Source organism: Chrysemys picta, chromosome 1 (genome assembly GCF_011386835.1).
Source record: "Chrysemys picta bellii isolate R12L10 chromosome 1, ASM1138683v2, whole genome shotgun sequence".
Classification (NCBI taxonomy): domain Eukaryota; kingdom Metazoa; phylum Chordata; order Testudines; family Emydidae; genus Chrysemys; species Chrysemys picta.
Window position 1 is genome coordinate 233,770,781 of NC_088791.1, and position 24,627 is coordinate 233,795,407.

Below are 24,627 nucleotides of genomic sequence, written 5' to 3' on the forward strand. Positions count from 1 at the left end.
AGGAACACACTAGTGGTTAAAATGTATTAGATGACACTTGTTTAATCACGGCCTCTTAGGCATGGCCATGGAGACTTTATTTTGATTGTTTCTTGTTGCTCTTGAAATATAAAATAAAGGCCATTCTCAGTGAAAGCACAGTATTTGGTTGCTCCTTATGTAAGGAAAAAAACAAACTAAATTTTCAGTGATATCTTGCAATTTCTGCTCTTGGTCATTCAGAAGATATTAGACCATAAAACAATACCCAGGCCAGCAGTGCTGTTTTGGCACTGGTCCAAGGCTTAAGTCCTGGATTGTCATATTTAAGTGTAATTTTCTCTCTCTGCCTTAAAACTGAAGACTTTTTCTCAAAAAGTTTTATGTGCAAAGAAGTAAATTTCACACCTCCATAAGCAGTGAGAAGAAAACATGTCAGATAACATGAAGATAGTGATATATTATTTCAGGAAAATAGCATGTTCCTGTATCTCACTATGAAATAGAAACATTTGTAGAAATTTGTGCTTAAATACAAGAACAGATGCCCATCTGCTTTCAGTTTTGGAGTTGAAGACAATAGAACCTGTAAGCTGTAATCACCCTAAAACAAATCCTTAAGGATGCCTTTGCCATCTGGGAAAGTTGGGCTATTTCACAGAATCAGTAAGGCCCCAAGTTAAGGATATTTTCAGCACCACATAGCATTTGTCTGACACACTGAAATCTCTTAGATGAAAATTATTTCTAGTCTCTGTTGTGCAAGTCAAAGCTATTTGAGCCAATTGTGTGAGAATAATATTTATGAAAATTCATGGAAACTTCGCAGTGTGCAGTAGACACATTAACCATTTAAATTGTGTTCAGAGATATAAATAATAAAAAAAGCTAGAAGATAATTTTTCACTGACTTGTATGCCCAATATAATTATTTAGATGAGTAAGTGGTCTGAATGATGGCCCTGGCTACATAGAAGTGCAGGGGAGAAAGGGGATGTGATGTGCAAGGTATGTGACTGGTAGAGGATACAGGCTCCGTAGGGATGCTACATCCCCTTCCCATGCAGAGGGATGAGGAGGTGATGGGGAGTGGGTGGAGCCTTGAAACTACCCCCTTTTGCACCCATAGGTGCAACTATGCTACCATCTTGGGTTGCAGCGAGTAAACCCCTAGTGCAACATATTCCCTCCACAGAGCAGCAGAGGGATTTAGTGGGAGATTGTGACTCCCTATATCACAATCCCCTCCTTGGGTTGCTCCAGGGGCAGTGCAACAATGCATTACTCCTATGTTGTGTTCTGAGGTGAAATCCAGACCAATGAAGGGTTGTTATCACTTGCCCTGTAGTCCCAAGTGCTTTAAGTGCTCTGTTGCTGCAGCTCCCCTGTGGGAGCCTGGACTGCTCACAGTCAGCAACAAGCATGCACTCTCTATCTGTATGTTGTGCAACCCTCATCGAGCACTCTGACATCAGCAGTTTGCCTCCTTTAGCAACACAGTCACTCCCTGGTTTCAATTAGTTTTGATTATACCTGGTGAAACGACCTCGATATACCCCCAGTCCCAATTTTTCCCCAAACTGTGTGCCCTGCAATGTCCAGCCCTTTCCTGGAACATTCAGAGGAATACTAAACTTGTTTGCTCCTCTAAAGAGGCAAAATGCACAGCTTATTAATGTAACTGAAGTAAACAGTCACTTCAATTCAAACACAGCACTGGGTTGCTTTAGATTAAAACAAGTTTATTTAATTACAATGACATAGGTTTTAAGTGAAATCAAGTATAAGGGATAAAGACTGAAACGATTACAAACAAATAATACTCAAAATGTTTTCTAATGCTACGACTTTAACAAGCTATTGTCTAGGTATCAGGTAAGATTCTTACCACACACTTCTTCCAGCAAGATGACTGACCATCCCTCTCTCTGGCCAGGATCTCTTCGCAAGTTTCCTTTGTCATCTTAGGTGAAAGATAACTTGGGGTTCTTTGCCCCTCTCTTTCATAGTCCAGTGGATTCTTCTGGAGGTTACCGCACAAAATGAAGTTCATTCAAGCTGTGAGAAAGGAGACTGGGAGTCTGGTGGTGAAGGAAGCCCCATGCTGCTTTCTTCCTCCATGGGTGTTTGCTATAATGCAAATTGATCTGTTCCTGTCCCCTCCAATGCAAATGAATGGCTACTTGACATGTGATTGCCAATAGACTTCAATGACACCTGTCTGGAAGTGTCAACTCATCCTTTGTCTGGGAGAAACCTGTTTACTCACTCCACGGACTTGTCTGGTAAACACATTTTAGTCCCATACATCCTTCACATTTGTACGATCTCATGGGCTTTTACCGTACATATAACACACAAGAATAGTAATAATCAGTGTGTTATTACTTTTTCAATGTTACCTTACCTCAGGGGTTCTCAACCTTTTTCTTTCTGAGGCCCCCCCAAGATGCTATTTAAAAACTCCATGGCCCATCTGTGCCACAACAACTGTTTTTCTGCATATAAAAGCCAGGGCCAGCGTTGGGGAGTAGTGATCAGGTCAGTTTCCTGGGTCCCCCCACCATAGCTAAAGCTAAGTTGCTCAGACTTAAGCGACAGCCCTGGGTGGCAGGGCTCAGGGCCAGGGGCTTCAGCCCCATGCGGTGGGGCTTTGTCTTTCTGCCCTGGGCCTCAGCAAGTCTAATACTGGCCCTGCTTGGCAGACCACCTGAAACCAGCTTGTGGCTCCACCGCGGACCCTGGACCACGGCCTTACCTGACACACATCAGATCAAGTTTATGACATTAATGAATACACTGAACTGATCAGGCCAGCTGAAAATCTCTACTAGATCTCAGGGAGTCCCTTTTTCTCTAGCATTGGGATGTTCTTAGATTACACCCTAACATCGAGTTTTGTTGCCTGCAATTCCTCCACACCCATCTTCCTTCTGCTTATATCTTCAGAGAGGAGGTAGTATTCTTCTTCCTAAGAAATTCAGAGAATGTCAGTTGACTGCTGGGCAAATCTTGCTAAATTTAATCTTGCTTGTTTTTTCTGATATTACTTGGTATGAAAAGTAAAAAGTGTCCACAGTGTCGAAGGGAGCTTGGAGCATCAGACTTTACGCAAAGTATGAAGAAGATAGCAAAGGAAACTAGCCAGTGGGGCTGGGTGTTGAATTGCCTGTCCTCTTCTCAAAAGATTTAAAGAATAAGCAGGGTTGATGGGAGAAAGTTTAGGAGCTGAACAAAACCCCGAAATTCAGCCCAATTACTGAAACACTCTGCGCTGCTTGAGAAACAGCTGTGATGGAATACCAAGAAGATGCAAATAATTTTCCTCTGCTGATGTTGTGCACAAATCCTTACTTCTGAGACTTTTGTGTGTCAACTCTTGTGCCCTTGTGCTAGTCTTGAATTTCAAAGAGTATAAATTGACACTGTCCCTTCAAAATAAGTATCTGTATGCACAGCCCCATCTCAGTTCAATTTCTTTCAGCTGTCAATCAAACTTGAGAGCTGCTTATCAACTTCAGCATTTTATTTTTTTTCCTGATTGCTATGCTTTTCTTTTTCACATAGGAATTTAATTTTGAGGGTTTCATATAAAGGTATTTCTTGTACTGTGTTTTTCTGTTGAGAAGTTTCTGCATTGTTACAATTCATAACAAAACTTTTCAGCACTGGTGCAGACATCCAAAACCTAGAGATGTAAGAAACTTTGTAAATCGAAGTCTAAGGCCTGGTCTCTGAGGTACCATATTCTTTATCTTTGCCATGTTCCCATAACACATGACTCTGGTCTAGTCCAATCATCAGAAATAAAGGTGTTTTCTGTGCGTTTTAGGTCCCTCTTTCTCCTTTTCATTTTAAAAGCAGCAAATAATCTAAGTGCCTTTAACTCTGACTCTCTCTTTCGAGAACTCCTGTCAACAGGATCCACCTTAGTGCTGTCTTTCTTTTCACTGAGATAGATAAATTGCTGTCAGTGCTATGAAAAGTCTCAAGTGCATTACATTCTGAGAGTCTGTTGAAAACTGAAAGAATTGGATTTATTCCAGTAGCTCTTGGTTAGGTATATTCTGATCATCTCTCCTGTTTTACTCCTCATCCAACTGTGTCCCAGTCCTTGTATTATCCTGGGAATGAGGATTATTGGTTTGTGCAGCATCAAAGTGCAGACAATTCAGTCCCAGGCATACTCCTGCATCTCTTCAGATTATATAGGAAACCTGCAAACCTTCTAGATTAGACTGTGTAGAACCAATTACTGCTGCTTCATATCTCTTGAATCATGGTTCACGTGGCAGCATTTTCTGTCTTCTTTTGTGGTCCATATCTTTAAAGAAAGAGGCCCTTATGCAAACATTTGGGTAGTTAGGCTCATTTTCATGCAAAATGTCTGTAATTATGTAAATATATGCAGGACAATATGTCTGTTTTTGTGAGCGGATGTTGAAAAATCTGGCCCTGTAAGTCTTTGTTTGCTCACATGACTCTTGGTAGATCTCTTAAAAGTTTGTAGATTGATTCCTTCATAATGTTCTCTCCTTCAACTTTGAAACTTAATTTGATGCCTGCTAAGTATCCAGACGAGCCTTTATGAGCATTTACAGGATTGACGTATACAATCTGTTCTGAAAAGATGGCAGGGGTTGCGTGGGAGGGCCTCTGTCTTGTTTGCTCTGGATGTTTCCACATCATATATACTTGAACTGAGAGCTTTCCACACAGATGCTCTCAATAGGGAGTATGGTGCAGCCTTACAGTGTGTATTTCAGGTTGCAAGTCCAAGCTGTCTTAAAATTCAGGATGTAAACAGCCCCTGATTCTGCATTTAAATGTTATTACTATGTATTATTTGTATTACAACAGCAGCAAGATGCTTTAACTGAGGCAGAGGCACAGAAAGATTAAATGACTTCACACAGTGAGTCTGTGGGAGAGATGGGAATTGAACCCAGATCTCTTGCGTGGTAGTCCAGTGCCTTAATAAATAATATTAAAAAAAAACTTCCTCCCAAATCTGGCTTTGTGGGGATTCCCTGTTGAGAGAACTCTTGTTGTGGATACTGGAGGGAACCTTGATATCAATATATCTCTAATATCTACAGTTGAAACTCTTTGTCATTAGGGCTTTTATTAAAATTAAAGCAATATAATATAAATAGGGGACAAATCTTGAATTTTTTTTTGGTAAGAAATAATGGGGGAGGTTTTCAAAAGCACACTGCATTGGCTCAACTCTGCTTCCATTTAAGTCAATGGAGTTTTACCTTTGACTTTAATGGGAGCAGAGCTAGATCAACACTAAGCACTTTGGAAAATTCCACCCCAAATATCGAACATTGCATTATATATTTGAATTCTGCTTTTGACCCTGTTCCAAGCCTCCGTCATACAGGAAGTATAAAGGAACTCAAACAAATACTAAATTGAAGAAAAAATATTGCAAAATGTGTTCTAATTGCTAGAGAATGTTTTTGCTGTAATAGCATATTGTAGAATTTGGGACAGGTCTTGGTTTGAGTAAAATGGATGCAAAAACTCATATTGTCATCATTGGAGCCAGGAACTGGTAATTAGTGTGTAAATATATAAGAACTATTTTGATACACTGAAATTTAATGGAATATTTTTGCGTTGGTTTGGTTGGCATGAAATTTATTTAATAATAATTTCCCTGAGATTGGGGAAGCATAAAATATGCTATGCTTGGAAATTACCTATTGCCTACTTTGTTACTTGTATATAATCACTGAATTGTAAAGTACATAATGACAAATACTTTTTCAGGTAATGTAGGAAAATAACTGATCTGTAATTTATAATTGCATTTTTACTCCTAGGGATTGGATTTTGCAGCATTTACAGGACATATGTTTGTTGGAATTTGTCTTGTTCTTCTGGTCTCCTTTCCTTTCCTCAGACTCCTTTACTGGAACAAAAAACTTTACAACAAGGAGCCAAGTGAGATTGTTGGTGAGTTAGAGCATGAAATCATATTTTTATAGCCATTGAGTTGGATAATGTTTAAAATTAAATGAATGCTGTGTACCATAATGTTGTGTGCACAGATTGGTGCACACAGCCTTATTCTATCTCTGAATGTTAGTATTTTACTAATAGTTTGGTTTTGGTTGTTTTTTATTTTGCAAGTAATGATTTTCCTGACACTACTGCTTTTAGTTATTTGTTAAGATTTATGTACATACTGAAGGTGTGCAGCAAACTATATGAACTATACAACCACAGTAAATAAACATTATGCTAATTACATCACCTGAACCTAATGAAGCATTTTTCATTGTGCTGAGAGGCGTAATTGAAATAGACTTATCAGCAATTTAAAAATCATTGTTCTGTGTTTTGTTTTTCGTTTGGGTCATTATGGTTGTAGGAGGTGTGACCATGGGAAGAATTCTAAGATAATCTAAACGACTCAAAATAACATTTGTGCAGAATTCTCATTCGTGGCCTTTTGTTCTACAAGTTCCTTGGAACTTCCCAAGGTCTAAAGGTTTTTGGTCCCTAAAGCAGCTGTCATGGGTTGGGGCATGAGCTTTCCATTTGCCATCCTCCCACTGGTAGATGCACCATATAGCCGTCTAAATGCTGCTTTTGGAAGTTTCCAAATAGTTCTTTCTTGTCTGCAGTTAGAGAAAGAGTTTACTGTAGGAGCTTTGTCTCCAGCTTTCTGTTGTGGCTCTTCATCCCAAAACAGACAAGAATTGGAAAGACTATCTTCTTCTGGTGTGGCCATTCCTATCTGCCAATCAGGTCCAGTCCTTCTAATTGGTCTTTTAGTTTGCTGACCTTACGGACTTTTGTTTCAGTATTTTCAAATCCTTAGTCATTGCTCTGAGGCTTTAATTTGACTACTAGAATCCCCTCTCCAGTAGAGTTGCTGTGCCCTGGCACCAGCTGGTGAAGAAGGTGTTACATACCTGTCTCAGCTAGCCCTGTTTGAACAAGGTTGAGTAATAAGTGCTCCTCCATAATGATGGTGATTGCTCACCTTCTCCTTCAAGAACTTAGTAGTCTGGACAACCATGGTCAAAGCAAAGGAAGGCTGAGCATATGGCACCCCCCTCCTCCCCAAACCCTGTACTTCAGTGCTGGGATACAAAGGTTGGAGGCAATCTTTTGAGTGATAGCCAAAGTACAGATTGAGCTTTAGGAATAGGTGTCTGTCCTGGTCAGATCCTTTCTGCAGTAACTTAAAAGGTAAGTGCATGAGGGTGTTGATTTGTCCTGTCATCAGATGTGGGCAGCACTTGATGTAGTTGATACAGTAATGAGATCTGCTGTCTTGGTAGTGACTCCCACCAGGGGTGGGTGGCTGTAGTCTCTTCCCTGGAGATCGAGAGAAAAACCTAATGACTTGCCTTATCAATGAGAGACCTTGTTTTGAGCTTGTATCCTGTCCCTTAGGCCCTCTCCTCAAGGGAGGGAAGGAAAAGTTTCTACCACTTAGAAAGGTGGCTTGTGCCTTGACACTTGATTTCAAGGGAGGCCAATACCCATTTTGCCCAGGATACTCATTCACAGCAGCAGAAGCCAATGGCTTTTCAGTATGTACCAAAAACCTTTTTGATGTGTTCTAGGGGATATAGGAGAGATAAGGTGAGGTAATATCTTTTATTGGTGAGAGAGATACACTTTCAAGCTTACACAGCTTGTCTTTCTCACCAACAGAAGTTGGTCCAATAAAATATATTCTTTCACTCACCTTGTCTCTCTAATATCCTGGGACCAGCATTGCTACAAAAACACTGCATACAACTAGGGCAGATAGGCAGCCAACCACTTTCCGTAGCTTGCCAGGACATCCCCGTCAGAGCAGATTTAAGATCCTTTTACCCTGAGGTGTGCCCTTGTCCCCCTGTACATGAGAGTCCTAGGAATTGCTCTATGGGACTGCAAAAATCAAGTTTTCAGAAATTATCAAGATTTTCCCCCACCTCTGGGTATCAGGAAGAGATGTTGCAGGAAATCTATTCCTAATGTCCAAAAAAGCTATTAAGCTTGTGCTTCTAGGCAAGAAAGGAAAGGATGTTATATCCTGATAATAAAAAAGAAAGAAGCATCTGGCAACACCTTAGGGCGCAGGGAACTGAATCAATATTTACCCCCCAAATAGTTACTGGTTACCATGGGAGCCTTCAGTGATCTTTTAGAAGAAATTATCTGGCTAGGTGTTCTGCAGCTGCCTACTTAAGGATATTCAAAAATAAAGGAAGATTTGCCATAGGGGGACTACACTACTAATTTTGAGTCTTGCCTTTTGGGCAGGCCTCAGTGCTGCATCTTTTCATGAAATGGTTGGTGATAGTCATAGCTTACCCTACTCACCATGGGAGTGGAGGGTTCAGCTTCCTTGGCTGATCAAAGACACCAGTGGGGTGACAGAGTCACTAAGTTTAACTGATAATTTACCCAATTCCCAACTTGTTCTGAGTAGACAATTGAAGTATACAGGATAGGTGGGCTGAGACCTCCATTATTACTGCTGTTAGGGAGGATCCAGAACTCTAAGAGTGTAGGAAGTTCCCGTCTGTCTTGCACAAGGCCCAAGAATAAGAATCCTGCATGGATGAGCTCTTCAGAGAAAAATAATTACAAGGTGAGTAATTATCTCTTTTTATGGAGTGGAGAGTGAAGCCCCATAACTTTAAAATCCATTGTAATTTTGTATAATTATAAAAGATTATTACCTTTCTTTGCCTACTGGGAGTATATTATTATAATCTTTGGTATCCAGCAATTTTTTCATAACCTACCTGTTTGTTATTTGAAATGAAATTAGTTCACTTTAATGAATTTCTTTTCTAATTAAAGCGATAGCTTTCATGGATATTTTATTGTATAATTGGAGTTGTTATACAATAATATTTTGTTTAAAGTGCCATTCTGCAAGGAGTCCCTGTGACAGGGTGTATTGGGCCCGTTGAGGTCCCCTGCTGGAGGCCTTGTGGTCCTACCACATCCTGCCCTAGAAAAGGAGTAGTAAAGGTGAGTCCGCCAGGCCTGCCTAGAAAGGCTGCAGGGAAGAAGCCAATCAGAGCCCAGCAGGCTCAGTTAAAAGGAGCTGCAAAGTCTGAGCAGGTCAGTTGCTGGCTGGGACCAGAAGAGTGAGGAAGGATTGCAATGTTGTGAAATTCTCCGTGCGAGGAGGCTGGGGAGAGACCCTGCTCAAGTAGGAACAGACAGAAAACCCGAGGACTGTAACTGCAAGGTGACTTGGGTGAAGGTGATGGGACAGAGTGGGAAGCAGCCCAGGGAATGAAGTAGCAGCCACCATTAAGGAAAGTAGCATGTGGCCGATATTTATAGGGTCCCTAGATTGGGACCTGGAGTAGTGGGTGGGCCTGGCTCCCCACACTGGTGAAGTAGCCAAAGCCCTCAGAAGGGGACACATTTTATGTAGAAGCCCAAGCACAGGGCTGGAATAGAAGCCCAAGCACAGGGCTGGAATAGAAGCCCAAGGACAGGGCTGAAGACCCTGCAGAGGGCCAACCATTTGTTGAACTTTACCAGTGGAAGGGGACTGAAGTGAAGGAGTGACCTGCTGGAGCATTGGGGCAATAAGAAGGTGAAGAATCTCCAGGGAGAAAGCCCTGGGGACACTGCTCTATATCAGGGCAGGCACAGACTTAAAGCTAGCCCAGAAGGAGATGAGGTCTGAGCCCAGAGACAGGGCTAAAGACTTGAACAAAGGCACAGGGATAGGCCCTGTTGGACCTTTTACCCTGGAAGGGGTTCATCCATTTTAGACTTTGTGTGACCTAGCCATATTTAGATCATATTTACCCCTAAAACGGTGAAGTTATTTTTGTAATACTTTCTTTAATAGAAAATTGTCTTTTTATGGTTTTAACTTTTACATTATGTTTGAGTATTTTAAAGAAATCAGTTGTGTATAGTCACATTACTGATTAACGTGAATAGTACATTCATTCATGAATATTATATTTAGCCAATAAAGTGTTGTAAAGCTTTAAGAAACTGGCATATTTTGCCTCAAATTAGCCTCCTTATTTATAATCCTGGTTACTCTCAGCCTAGTATATTCAGAAATTATAATCAGTGTTACTGTGTGCTTTCCCCATAATCAGCAGCTACTCTATCTCTGAGAAGCTAATCAGTAGCTGCTCAATTAAATCAAATGCTAAAGCACTATTTCTACTGAAATTTTCTGTGAAATGGGAAGAGAAGGTGATAAGCACAGATTTCATTAAAAGGTAGCTGCAGTAATTTGGGTTTGGAGAAGCAACAGAATATGTTCAAGATGTCTTAATGAGTCCTTTCCATCTCTAATTGCCATGATTCTGTGATAACTTGAAATGTATTGTTTGAAGCAGCTCTTTTAATCAACTAAATATCTGCCATTTTACTCTCTGATTAGCAATCAAACAGTCTTTGAAGTTATAGGAAATGGCACTGATATGCTGTTCTCCCCTGATTTTTATTGTCTGTTATGTACTTTAAGTATCTTCTGTTGTTTTTGGCTACTTAGATTAGGTAGCTCTGAGTGGGGTACTAAAAGCAGATTGACTTTGATTTTAAGAAGAGGTAATTCTGTTTATTTGAGGAGAATATTGACATTTTATTTTCAGCATTAAACATTACCTGTCACTTTAAATCCTGGCATCAGTTGAGGGCTGTAAAACCCAAGCAAGCTTGTGCTTTTCCCATAATACGGCTTACCTCCTGTGGCTTGCTAATCTTGAAACAGACATAATGATACAAAAAAAAAAAAAGAGAGAAACAAACATAAATAGAAACAAATAGAACTTTACTATCTTTGTCATGGTTACAAAATGAACAGCAACTTAGATCCCTGTTAGCACTTTGTGAGTGCACCCCTTGGGTGATATGCTTGGCTTTCTGCACCTCACCGTGGGCGGAGCCATGCGGTCCAACCACGCTTAGACTGGGTCTCTGGGCTGCAACCCCCCTGTTTACCAGTTGTGTTAATGTGACAGGCCTAACTAGGTGTGGTATCTGTCAGTCCATTCCCTCCAGGGACCTGTGGCCAGCAGGGTGGTTAAAGTGACTCAAAAATGGCTTCTTCAAAACAAAGCATTATTTATTGATTCCCCAAAGGTACCAAGCACATAGAGCAAAGGGTAAAAACAGTAAAGGTTTATATACACATGTCCCCTTTTACTTAATCTTTCATCATTCCTTAAAAGCTTTTGTGCATTGCAATCAGCCCAGTTACCTCCACCAAACTGCCCCTGTTGGTTTCTGCCTCTCTCTGTCTCCTTACCAGCTAGTCAGCTTTCACTGACACTCTGGTCACTCAGGGTATGTCTACACTGCAATTAAAAACCTGTGGCTGGCCCGTGCCAGCTGACTTGGGTTCGGGCTAAGGAGCTGTTTAATTGTGGTATAAATGCTTGGTCTGGAGTCTGGGCTCTAGGACCCTGCAAAGTGGGAGCGGCCCAGAGCTTGGCTGCAGCCTGAGTCTGAACATCTACACAGCAATTAAACAGCCCTTTAGCCCAAGCCCTGTGAGTCTTAATTAGCTGGCATGGACCAGCCATGGGTGTCTAATTGCAGTGTAGACATACCTTCAGTCAATCCCCACCCTTTTCTAGGCCTGGTGTTCTCGAATGTTTAGAATCCTCTTTATTCTAGTGTTGCCGGCACAGAGTGCCCGAGGACAGCAACAGCGGGGTCCGTTGCCCGGTGTGCTTCGCGCCAATGAACACACCAGGGTGGAGAAGCAATCAAAGTTTGAGATCTCAAAGTGGTGCAAGGAGACAGGCACGTCTCAAATCAAGCACACCAACATAAGCAGCCTTTAGCTTTTATATAGTTTGCAGCAAGCCTTTCCCTTCTTCCCCCACTCTTTCTCACCCCCCTTCCTCCATTCTCACCTCTCCCCCTTTCTCCCTCTGGCTACATTACACGACCTTGACTGTGCAGCTTGTTCTCACTGTTTCTTTCTGCAAGTAATCTTGTCCTTTAGCTGGAAACATGTAGGTTTCCCTTATCACTACTGCTTCCCAGCTGCTGGCCTGTGAGGTTAGTAAAGTTTTTAACATGCAGGGGCTTTGATTCACTTTGGCCTAGAGCGGGGGGGCTTCATCGACTCTCGGGTCTTCCAACCCTCTGAGTTACCTAGGGTGATGCCTAGTGACACCAACAGCTCCCTCCTTTGAGAATACTCAAAAGCTTTTGCCTGAGTTTTCTCATATTCTGTGGACAAGATATGATTTAAGGCCATGGTCTTAGGATCAGTGATTAAAGGGAAAAGGAAGTGTCTTGACTTCTAGAGGTGGTACATACTTTAACCATTAAACATTTCAGGCATGAGAAGAGAGCTAGGGTGAGGAAACAAAGTACGAGACCAGTAAGCAGGAGGCAGACAATACCACCTCCCAAGCCCCCTAGGCTAGGGAGCCAGCTCCAGAGGGTATCAAATAGAGTGGGTTCCTGTTCCTGGGCCTTCCACTGATTGAAGGCCTGTGCAGAGGACAGGATGTGCTTGTGGAATGGTGGTAGCATTATTAAATGGCCTCCAGATGTCATTTCCTAGCAGGCTAAAGGGGGCTTCTATGGTGCAGTTTTGCGACAAGGGGATACCTGAGGTATTTCTTCCCCTACTGAATCATCCCCAGCAGATATCTGACCAATTTTGGGGGACTACCCTCCAAGGTAACCCTGCTGCGTGGTGCGGGATTTGAGAGCATACCCAGCAGTTAGAGAGGTTAAACTCTTGGGCAAAGCAAACCTTCAGGGCCTCATATGTATTTGTTTCTAAGATTTTAGGGATTCCTCTCCATCCCGCATGTGCCTGGGGGGAAACGGGAGTCAATGAGAGGAGTGCCCCTATGACAAAGAGTAACACAGTGGCAGACCCTGGACTTGATTTCATTTTGGGCAGGTGACCCTGGGGTCTAACAATTACAATTCCCAAAATACCCACAAAATAACAATTACCAATAGCAGGCAGATTAAAAACAAAAGGGACCAGGCCACCAGGATAGGTTGGCCCTGTGAAAATAAACACAACCAATACTCAGAGTTTTCGTGGGGAGTGTGCTGCGACTGTCCAAAGAGGCCATAGGGCATTCCCAGCAGACCTTATTGTCTTTTGAATAACAATTGAAGTCCCAGGTCGTCGCTGGTAGTCTTTTCCGTAGGCTGGACGGTCCACCGTTCAGGAGCGGGCACTGCCTTCAGACGAGAGTGATGAATCCAGTTCTGGTGTCCCTCAACCTTTGCTGCTGTGTGGGAGACCAGCAGGACGATGTGGGGTCCCTTCCACTTCTCTTGGAGAGGCTCATCCTTCCAGGTGCGAACGAGAACAGAGTCACCAGGTTGCAGGGAGTGGACAGGGGCATCCAGCGGGAGAGGCTGCAAATCTCTGGTATACCTGTGGAGAGAACAGAGAACAGCAGACAGAGAGCACATGTACTGAGATAAGAAGCCACAGCCTACCTCCCACTCCCCTGCCAGAACTGGTGTACCGTTCACAGGCCATGCCCTTCCAAACATAATCTCAAAGGGACTAAGCCCTAATCTGCCCTTAGGGAGAGCGCAAACTCGGAGCAAAACAAGGGGCAAAAGCATCAGGCCACCGTAGGGAAGCCTCTCTGCTAGCGTGGGTGGTCTGTTGTAGTTTCTGTAGCACTAGCCGTATTAGATTCTTTGGTAGGAGGATTTTTCCTTCCATGGAGTGGAGCCATCCCTCCTTTGTCCGTTTGTAACAGTACTACTGCCGTCAGTATACCACTCATAATCATCATTTAAGTCCGGGCGGCTGGAGTATTGGGCATCTATGACCTCCAAACAGTCGTGTTCCTGCTCCTCTGTCTCCGGTAGCAGGGTCGCTGGGTTGAGGGAGGGACAGGTCTATAGGGTAACTTCAGGATTTTCTGACAGTTTAGCCTGATACCGAGCTACCTGAGCCTGTGTAAGCCAGAGACCACCCTTAGTATCCAGCAGGGCTTGGACCATATGGGGAGTATACACTTGCACAATTCCCCCAGTGTCAGTTTCTCAGCTTTCCCAAGCGCTAGGGCAGTTGCTGCGACCGCCCGTAAACATGCCGGCCACCCGTTGGCAACCTGATCCAGTTGTTTAGAGAAATATGTCATGGGACGTTTCCAGGTGCCTAATAACTGAGTAAGCACTCCCAGGGCCACCTCTTTCCTTTCATGCACATACAGTTGGAACGGCTTAGTGAGGTCCGAGAGACCCAGGGCTGCTAGGGTCTTTGGTTAGCACTTCTTTTGTCTGTGAGAAAAGAAACCTAACACATTTCATTAATGCCTGGCAGTATTTTGCAGATCTCATAGTTGCTTGGGCACATTCAGGCCCCGCTTTTCTTGGTTGTCAGCCAAGTCTTAGCTGTGAACAATGTCCTTGGATGGGGCCAGCATCTTATCTTTGGTCTGAGCTTGCTAGCTATATTTTCCAGTTAACTCGTTCTGTCCTTCTCCCTTTCTTGGCTTCTTTTAACCTACAAAGGAAACTTCCACTCTTCACTCATACACCTTTTCCCAACAATGAACACATACACATTGCCATTATACACCCTTCCAGTAAAATAACTTCTATACAGAGCTTTGGAGCAACAAACCAGGACGAGCACACCCACTTTTGAGTATTCCGCTCGGTACAACCTCTGGTGTCCAATAGCTTTCCTTTTTAAAACCTTAAATGCCTTGTCGGCTTCTGAGGACCAGTGAAAGGGGTCGTGATCCACTCCCTTAACGGATTCGTACAAGGGTTTAGCCCACAATCCAAACTCTGGGATCCATCTTCTGCAGAAGCCTGCCATGCCCAGAAATGCCCTGAGCCATTTACGATTGTTTGGGATAGGAATTTGACAGATAGCTTCCTTTCCTTTCGTTTGAAAGCTGACGCTCCCCCCCGCCTTATGTGAAACCCTAAGTACAGTACTTCTGGGAGGGTGATCTGAGCCTTACTCTGTGCTACCCGATATCCTCCGAGTCCAACAGAGTTCAGGAGGCTCACAGTGGTTTTAAGGCAAGGGATTAGACCACAGCGGCAATTAACAAGTCATCTACATATTGCAGGAGGAGGACCTTGTCCTCAGTCCCACTCCTCCAAGTCTCTGGCCAGGTCCTGGCCAAAAAGGATGGGGGAACTTTTAAATCCCTGGGCCAGCACTGTCCAGCAAAGCTGCTTTTTAACCCTCCTTTTGTCCTTCCACTGGCTCCACTCTGGGGCTTGCATGGCTGAGGGCTCAATTGCAAAGGTCATTATCCATGCATTCTCTGGAGGTAAGGTGAGGGTTATTTCATCTTCTTTGACCTCCTTAGATGGTCTCTGCCAAATTGGCTTGATATTGTTCATAAGCTCCCAATCCCAGTTTTTTTTAACCTTTTTAGTTTCCTTTTCCTCCTCCTCAACAGCAGGGTCCTCATGAGGATATTACAGTTCTCCCAATCAGGCTTATGGCTAGCCAGGCACCCCTCAAAGACCGAGATAAACTTGCTTGGATTCGTTGAGAATTCCCCTGCCTGTGCCTTAAAGGCTGCTAGGTCCACTGGGTTAAAAGGCACATGTATATAGACCATATAGTGGCCCGATTCCTGTCCGAGCCCTGTCTGGACACCACGGTCTTGGTGATCAACGGGTAAAATTCCACCGAGGGGGCAATCTCTGGGACCTGAGACACCTTGTCTTTATATGGTGGGGGTGTGATAATTGAAGGGTACACTGGACCTGCCATTACAGCTGTGGGGGTGGGGGGTGGGGGTCTGGGGACTAACAGTAGCTACTACCGAACCTGTCGGAGTCAAATTACACTTTTGCAAAATATCTGACCTATCTCTTAGCAACATAAACAACTGTACATACCTATGTTCATTCCATTTACCCGTTTGCTGACAAAACAGAAGGATCGTGTTATAATTAATTGATCCTTCCGGTGGCCGCCTTTCCTGGTCCTCTAGCTGATGTTTAGGCCAGTCTACTGTACAGAACCTTTTTAATCTACTTTTAGTCAATGGATCTGATTCAAACACTTTCCAGTTCACCAGAATGCATTCTAAGGGCATATACCTTGCCCTGCCTGGAGTACTCTGTCCCTGCCCATACCCTAGGGAGACACTGGGTGTCCCCAGGTCAAAACAGGTAAAAGTCCACACCACTGGACTGTTCCTACCTTATCCAAGGGACCGGTTCTGCACCGTCACCCGCAGCTGCTTCTCCACTACTCGAGCGCATTGCACCGTTGTGCCCTCCGGGGTCAACCAAACCGTGTCTCCGCCGAGGCCCCCGATGAAGTCACCGGTGCGTGCTGGGCGTCGGTCATCGCCGCAATCCGTCGGCCACCAGGAGGGATCCGGGCAAGGCTAAATTTCAGCCTTGAGCCCCACGTTGGGCGCCAAAACTCTTGCCGGCACAGAATGCCCGAGGACAGCAACAGCGGGGTCCGTTGCCCGGTGTGCTTCGCGCCAATGAACACACCAGGGTGGAGAAACAATCAAAGTTTGAGATCTCAAAGTGGTGCAAGGAGACAGGCACATCTCAAATCAAGCACACCAACACAAGCAGCCTTTATCTTTTATACAGTTTGCAGCAAGCCTTTCCCTTCTTCCCCCACTCTTTCTCACCCCCCTTCCTCCATTCCCACCTCTCCCCCTTTTTCCCTCTGGCTACATTACACGACCTTGACTGTGCAGCTTGTTCTCACTGTTTCTTTCTGCAAGTAATCTTGTCCTTTAGCTGGAAGCATGTAGGTTTCCCTTATCACTACTGCTTCTCAGCTGCTGGCCTGTGAGGCTAGTAAAGTTTAACATGCAGGGGCTTTGATTCACTTTGGCCTAGAGCGGGGGGGCTTCATCGACTCTCGGGTCTTCCAACCCCCCGAGTTACCTAGGGTGATGCCTAGTGACACCAACACTAGCCTTAGCCTTGGGAAGAGTAAACCATTCTCTTGTCTGGAGCCCTGTAGAAGATATTGCCCAATAAACATCTTCCCCATGGTTTTCTCCAGGACTATTGTGTCATTGTTTTACCTTTGCTGCTTGGTTTCTTTAACCATCCCTTTTTATAGAATTCCACTGTCAAACAAACTTAGAGGCAAATTCATCACTAATATCACAGATATTTCCCAGTTTGTTAGGATCCCTAGCAGGTGTGGGGGAAGGCGGGAGGCAAAATGTATTGTAGAAACATGTGAAAAGAATGTTGCATTCCCCATGTTGAAGAAACATCTTCTATACCCTAATAAGGTACTGAAGAAAAAGATGAAAATATATACAACCTAAATGAAGTGCCTGTGCATTTCCCCGAAACTTGGGTATTCTAAGCACAAAGGATCACGTACAAAAAGTTCAGGGCAAGAGTTCAGAAACAGTCTACAAAAAAGGCATTTGAATAGCTCAGGATGAATAAGAGAGATCTTTACCATGTTTCAATTTGTCACTTGGGACCTGGCTTCTTTAATCTATCTTTCTTTAGTGGAGAAGAATTAAAGGAATTTCACACTCACCTAAGAAAGAAATAGGATTAGGTGGTGTGGTCAGAGAGTGGGAAAGAGATGTTCCCTAAAAGACTGTGAATGGAGGAAACAATGGTATATGCCTGTAGGAGAAAATAATATTGTTATTCCTCTCAAATAGACAGAATTTTCTGTTGTAAAATCAAAGGCCTGTCTTAAAATCATTGTTATTCCCTTGAGGATTAATGACACATTTTTCCCCATTGAGAAGTACTGCCTTCTACCAGAGGCTTACAGCTACTTAGCTGCTGGTGTTCAGATCTCAGGATTTATGAAGTTCTTTATCACCAAGGCGGTGGGTTATATACAATATTGTGGAGCTGTCACTCCCCTTAATGACTGCTGTAGACAGGCTTTCCTCTACGAGAACCCATAATTTGGGGAGATATAGCCCTCCAATTTTTCTGTGTTGTTTGATCCAAGTTCTGCTGGTATCACTCACTCAAGAAAATAACTATTAACTCAAGAGTGTCAGATGCCAGTTGTGGGGCCACGTGCTGTCCAATTGATGTATTTATCCAGCACACATGTCAATTTAACAATATACTGTAGTCTAGCCCACTAGCCACAGAGGAAACAGTGCTGCAGTGGCGTATCACTTTGCACACAGAGCCAGGAGAGCACAAGGGAATTGTCTAGGATCGTGTGATTGTAGTCATGTGTAAAGAATTTGGTATAAAGAGAAAGTGACGTAATCTGCCTCAGCATGAAGTGCAGAGGCATAGAAATAGACTGGTGCGCTAGTCTGTCTCCTTCTCCTATGTGAAGTGCTACTGCTGTCTCTGCAGACATCAGAAAAAGGGTGAAATGGGAGAGGAGAAAAAAGGCACAAAACCTGGAGATTGAAAAGTATCAAAATGTAGAAAACAAAAAGAGAGAAAGTAATGGGGGAGACAGAAAAGAGAGAGGGAGGGACAATACAGCTACCGAAAAAGGAGAGAAGAAAAGACAAACTGAAAATCTTTAGTCCTCACTGAGCAATACATTTGACACCTGTGTGTTAAGTATAGAGCCTCCCATTATCTTAGTTGTGGTGTTATAGCAAAAATATCATTGTACTGTACATCATTTGTAGAATACAGAATGTTGTCAACTTTGTACTGTAATTGTAGAAGAATACATGCAGTCTTTCTATGGTCAAATTAAAATGTTGTTTTAATACTTTTTTCCCTTGAACTTGTATTTTATTTTTTCTTACTCCTAAACCATCTAACTATCCTCTTGCATTCCATTCCTTCTAGTATGTTGTATAGGAATTCCATACTAATTAAAATTGAGGTGGTTTAGAGGTTTCAAAGTTCACACCTTCCTGAGTGCCACAGAGACAAGCTTCTGCATCCTTTCTCTGCAGGAAGGCTTAGAGGGAATTGTGGGCCAGGGAGGGGGCATGGTCAGTGGTAGCTGTCTGTTGCCTGGGTCCTCTGTATAGTAGAAATACAGCATCTCTGTTTAATTCTGTGTTCCATTCTCCTGAGTAAGGAAGGGGTCAACGCTTTAGGCTCTTAAGGTCTGATGCACAGTCCATTGAAGGCAATGGAAATCTTTTAATTGACTTCAATGGATTTTGGGTCAAGTCTTTAGGAAATTGGACAAGTGGTGTTAGATGTCAAAGAGAAATTTTAGGGATCTATCATTAGATAACAGACATTCACAAAAGACATTTTTTGTTTTTAACTTGTCCCAGCATTTCTGCCTATCAGTTTACTCTCTCTAAAGAGGATATTTGGATAGCTACAATAGCAGATTTACCTTGAACATTACATTTCTGAAGGTAAAAATATCAAGTTGCTCCCTCTTTCACTTGCAAAGGTACCCATAAAAATATAAACCAGTGTAAATGTCTGTAAACCTATCACTAGGGTTGTAACCTTGATAGTGATTTTTTTGCTAAAGCTCACATGTTATTCATGCTTCCTCAGAGCCCCCAGAAAACTGAGATTCCCTGTTTTCAGTGACACTTAGTTATCTGATTTATTTATAAAAATTGAGATTGTATTAAAGCTTACTCATGCTAAAGCACAGTGGGGTGTTTTCACAGGGGACAAGAGTTAGAAGTATTTTTCGGGAGAACAGGCCAAATGTGGGTTTTGGTTTTTTTAATGTGGTTGAGAGTGGACTGGTGGCAGTGTTCTACAGGCCTGGCCAAAAAAAAAAAAAAAAGTCTAGCTTTTTATGGTATCAGTGAATTCCTCTAAAATGCCTGACTTTCTGTACAATTCCCAAATGTCATCTGCTTTAGTGGTTGGCTACTTCTGTTGATCTTGAATCATAATTGGGTCTACTGGGGTTCATTAGAAATAGATCTTGTTTTGACAGAGGCATATTTAAAGATTATGATAATTTTGACAACAATAATAGTATTTAGTACTTATGTAGGACTCTTCATCTGCAAGGTGCTTTCCAAAAGGTAACTAATTCTCACAACACTCCCATGAAGTAGGTAAGCATTATTACCTGTTTTACCGACTCTGAATAAATGCCACTTATCAACATTTCCTTCAATCCCTGGATAAACCAGTAATTTTATTTAATGTTAAATTAACAAATGCTGCATTTTTCATACATTAACCACACACATGGTCTAGAATGTTGTATGGGAAAATAAAATATAAAATTTAAGGTTGAAGTCCTTGATTAGCTGCCATAGGCAGGTAAGGTAAGGTAAGGACCAAGCTTCTGTATCCTTTCTCCGTGGCCAAGGTGGCGGCATGCTCTGTGGGTGTACCACCTGTAAGGATTCATTGGCCAAACACCCTGAGCAGGATGGATGCTGTTACTGATTATGTCTGAGGATTCAGTTCCTCATCCTTGCTCATGTTAATCTGACCACGTTAGTTCATTACCGGGGTGTGGCAGGGGAGACAGTGCTGCAATGTTAAATTTGTGGAGTTTTTCCCATAATGGAGGGGGGTTACCTCCCTCCTTTTAAAAGGCAGGGTGTTTTTGCCATGGGACCTATTTGTTCCTGTGACGCCCCACCAGCTCTGGGATCTCCTATCTCAAAGGTTCTCAACCTTTTTCTTTCTCAGCCCCCCCCCCCGCCCCCAACATGCTATAAAAACTCCACACCCACCTGTGCCACAGTAACTGGTTTTCTGCATATAAAAACCAGGGCCAGTGTTAGGGGGTAGCAAGCAGGGCAATTGCTTGGGGGCCCCATGCCACAGGAGCCCCCACAAAGCTACATTGTTCAGGCTTCAGCTACAGTTAGGGTGACCAGATGTCCCGATTTTATAGGGACAGTCCCGATTTTTCGGTCTTTTTCTTATATAGGCTCCTATTACCTCCCACCCCCGTCCTGATTTTTCACACTTGCTCTCTGGTCACTCTAGCTTCAGTCCCGGGTGATGGGGCTCAGGGACCTGGGCTTCAGCCCCATGCAGGGGGCTTTGGCTTTCTGCCCTGGGCCCAAGCGAGTCAAATGCTGGCCTTGCTTGGAGGCCACCCTGAAACCTGCTCAAGACCCTCTAGGGGGCCCCGGACCCCTGGTTGAGAACCACTGCCCTATCTCATTTCCATCTGCTTTGAAGTGTGGCTGTAATGGAGCCAAGCTCCATGAACTCCCCATGTCTTGCAGCCTCCTGCTCCATGTGGCTTTCGGAAGCAGCAGCATATCTCCTCTCCAGCTCCTATGTGTAGGGGCAGCCAGGGGGCCCTGCATGCTGCCTACATCCTAAGCGCTGCCCGCGCAGCTCCCATTGGCTGGGAGGACAGGGCAGTGCACAGAGCCTCCTGGCCATGCCTCTGCGTAGGAGCCGGAGGGGGGACATGCCTCTGCTTCTGGGAACTGCTTGAGGTAAGCGCCTCTTGGAGCCTGCACCTCTGACACCTTCCTGTGCCCCAACCCCGTGCCCCAGCCGTGATCCCCTTCCTGTCCTCCGAACCCCTCAGTCTCAGCCTGGAGTAGCCTTCTGCACCCTGAACTCATCCTTTCTGGCCCTACCCCAGAGCCTGCACCCCCAGACGGAGCCCTCACCCCCTCCCACACCCATACCCCCAATTTTGTGAGCATTCATGGCCCACCATACAATTTCCATACCCAGATGTGGCCCTCAGGCCAAAAAGTTTGCCCACCCCTGTTGTTGAATGTCCTTAGCTGGATAGTGGTGTAGGTGAGGGATCCAAAAGACAAGTAGCATGCTAAGAAATCCAAAATGCCCTGTGTAATCATTTAGCATGAAAGATTATGCAAATAATAATGTTTAATGAAATGAATATTACTAGGGATATTAAAACATTCTGCCCCAAACATGTATTAGCATTGCTAAACCATTTTAATTTTCCAACTGAATTACTTAGTTTATTATACTAAAGGTTGTTGTCAATACTTGCAGTAGCGTTGAGAATGTCCTGAGATATGAGAAGTTCATATATTTCTGGCACATACTGCAGTGTGTCTTTTAACCAGTTGTGGTCCTTTTAACTTTTTTAGGAAACAGATAATATTTTGGCTCCTTTAGACTTGAGATTGTTTGAAATTCTTGAATGCTTTCTTATTGCTATTTTAAAGTTGTGAGAATCCCTTGGGGAGAGAATAGTGAAGATCAAGTATTCTCCAGCTTTCTGATAACAAAATTGTATACTAATGTTGTGTAATAAGGGAAATATGTAATTTTCCTCTTATTTATGATGATTTTATTTAAATTGAAAGGTTTCTAGTTAGGAGAACTAGTGGTGCAGTGTGATCAGGAATCATCTAAACTACTTTATGCAGATGCAGAAGTATACCACAATATCTTTATCAGAGGGGTAGCCGTTTTAGTCTGAATCTGTAAAAAGCAACAGAGGGTCCTGTGGCACCTTAATAATAAATGTTGCATAATAAAGGTGCCACAGGACCCTCTGTTGCTTTTTACAATATCTTTATGTAGCTATAGAGCAATAGTCTACACTTTTATCATATTCCTTTCCCAAAGGGGGAACGTACAAAAACAAAATCCTAGTTTAGGGATGAAAACATCAAGAGGTGATTGCTTTTATATACCTATCTCTTGTTCTCATGACATTCATAACCCTGATCACTGAGTGCATCCCAAAATGAATGAAGAGATACTTATGTCAGTCAGCAGGGCCTGGACTCGATTAAACTTTCTGTGGTGATATTGTGGGAAGATGTGACACAGAAGCCCATTGGTGGTTCATTACTTTGTGTCAACAACTCTTGTCAAATCTGACATACTTACTACATCTAACACACTGTTTTCATGATACATTACATGCCACCTTTTGGGTATATATCATTGGGAACTAAATAGCTCATTGATCATTAATATTTTTGCATGATGTGGGTATGGGGTGTGTACAAAGTTATGGATTTATGTTAGAATTATGTTCTTAAAATGTGTTTGACAAGCAATGCTTAAGTCCAGTCTGCCTTAGACTAAGCAATGTGTATTTGCTTGTCTCCCTAGCCTGGTTGTAAGGCAGAAACAATGAATGTATATTTACATATTAGGTAAACAAAGCTAAGAGGCATGTCAAAGGGTTACTGTCTATAAAAATGGGGATCTGAACCTCAAATGATAAGCAATTGAATCAACTGCTTATATACAATATTACTGAATTATAAAAGTGTATTGAGTAAGGTCTTTTATGAAAGCCTGTGACATATTGTTGATTAATACCATTGTGAAATGTATGTATTGACACTACATGAAGAATTATAGATACTGACTGTTATTATAAGTTAAAGTCTGTGACCAAACACAGGGAGAAAGAGCTTTTCTCCCAGACAGTAGGGATGGTAGCTCTACCTACGGGTCTACAATGTAAATTAAGGATTATAAATTTAAAACAATGTAAGCCTCATTTACATATGAATCAGCAGGGCAATGGGAAGTCAACAAGAAGGGAGGAACAGCAGGAAGCCCACCTGCCTCTTGTAACAGGGTCACTGAACTTTGGGAGATACAAACACAAACAAAGAACCATTTTGGTATCCATCAGTTTGGGGGATTAAGGGGCCAGAGCTCTTGAAATCACAGAATGTTGGATCCTTCGACAAAGGGGGTTGAAGTCTCGGGGACTGAGTTTAGATCAGAAACCTGCTTCAGCAAAGATTGTAACTTACTGAAATTAGGTTTTAGAAGTGTGTTTTTACTTTCATTTGCTTGTAACCTTTTCTATCTTTATTCCTTATACTTGGTATCACTTAATCCTATGCCTTTTTGTTAAACTTGTTTTACTTTTATTATAAACCAATTCAGTGCTGTGATTGAAATAAGCGTTTGTCAAACCCCAGTTAAATTAATGGGCTGCAGTGAATTGTCTTTTTAAAGGAGCAACAAACTTAACTTCTGTAAATGTTCAGTGAGAGGATTGGACACTGCAGGGAGACATCTTGGGAGTGGGTGTTCACTGTTTGTTACCTGCAAGGCAAGGTTTGAACTGGCAGTGTCCTGAAGAGTTTGCTGGCAAGGCAGACAAGCTGGTGTGTCAGGGAGTTGTCACACAGTTTAACAGGAGCAAAACTCTCACTTGCTGACCGAGAGGGTGACACAGTAACTCATAATTCTGGGAACCCTAGCAGAACATTACAGAAGGCTAGGTCAGAGAATCAGAGTTTGCATTTTATTCTGATTGCTCTGAGGTTTGCAGTCATTCTGAGAACTTCTGATTGTGAAGTTGGTCCAATAAAAGATATTACTTCACTCATCTGGTCTCTCAGTTTTTAGACAGCAGTTCAGATTGAATAGTTATCTAGATATTAAAACTACACTATATACCATTGCTATCATGAGAGTTTTCACTCTGGCAGTTCTTCTATTTAACAAATATCTCTTCTGATTTTGATTTATCTTTCCCTAGTTTATTTAACAAAATATAGCTTAATGTAATGATTTACCATTATATCTTAAATTGATTGCTATAACATACTCTGTATCTTCAGTGCCTTCTTTATTATTAGGCCTTTATGTTGCTAGATTAAAAGCATTGGATGAAATACTTATCTGTTGGGTTATAGCTGAAGTCATTTTGAAGCTGCATTTTTTTCATGATTCTTCATTTCTTAATAAAACTTTGGATCTGTCAGGTTTAGATAGTTGGTTGCATTCTTTGATTGTATTAATATGACCTTTTTACAGGACACACCATTTACCACTTGTCTGGTGCCTCCTCCTGGTCACTGTGGGGATTAGCTCTCAAGGTGATGCCCCTTCCTGTGGTTG

At 42.8% G+C, this 24,627-nt stretch overlaps 1 protein-coding gene across 3 annotated transcripts in view; it reads left to right on the top strand.

Moving 5' to 3' along the window:
* Positions 1 to 24,627, top strand: part of OCA2 (OCA2 melanosomal transmembrane protein) — a 351,992-nt gene that overhangs the window by 189,921 nt on the left and 137,444 nt on the right. For all 3 annotated transcript variants that reach the window (XM_065580822.1, XM_065580824.1, XM_065580823.1), the window contains one exon: positions 5,814 to 5,946. In XM_065580822.1, the coding sequence (XP_065436894.1) occupies positions 5,814 to 5,946 (133 nt within the window). The remainder of the gene's footprint in view (positions 1 to 5,813; positions 5,947 to 24,627) is intronic.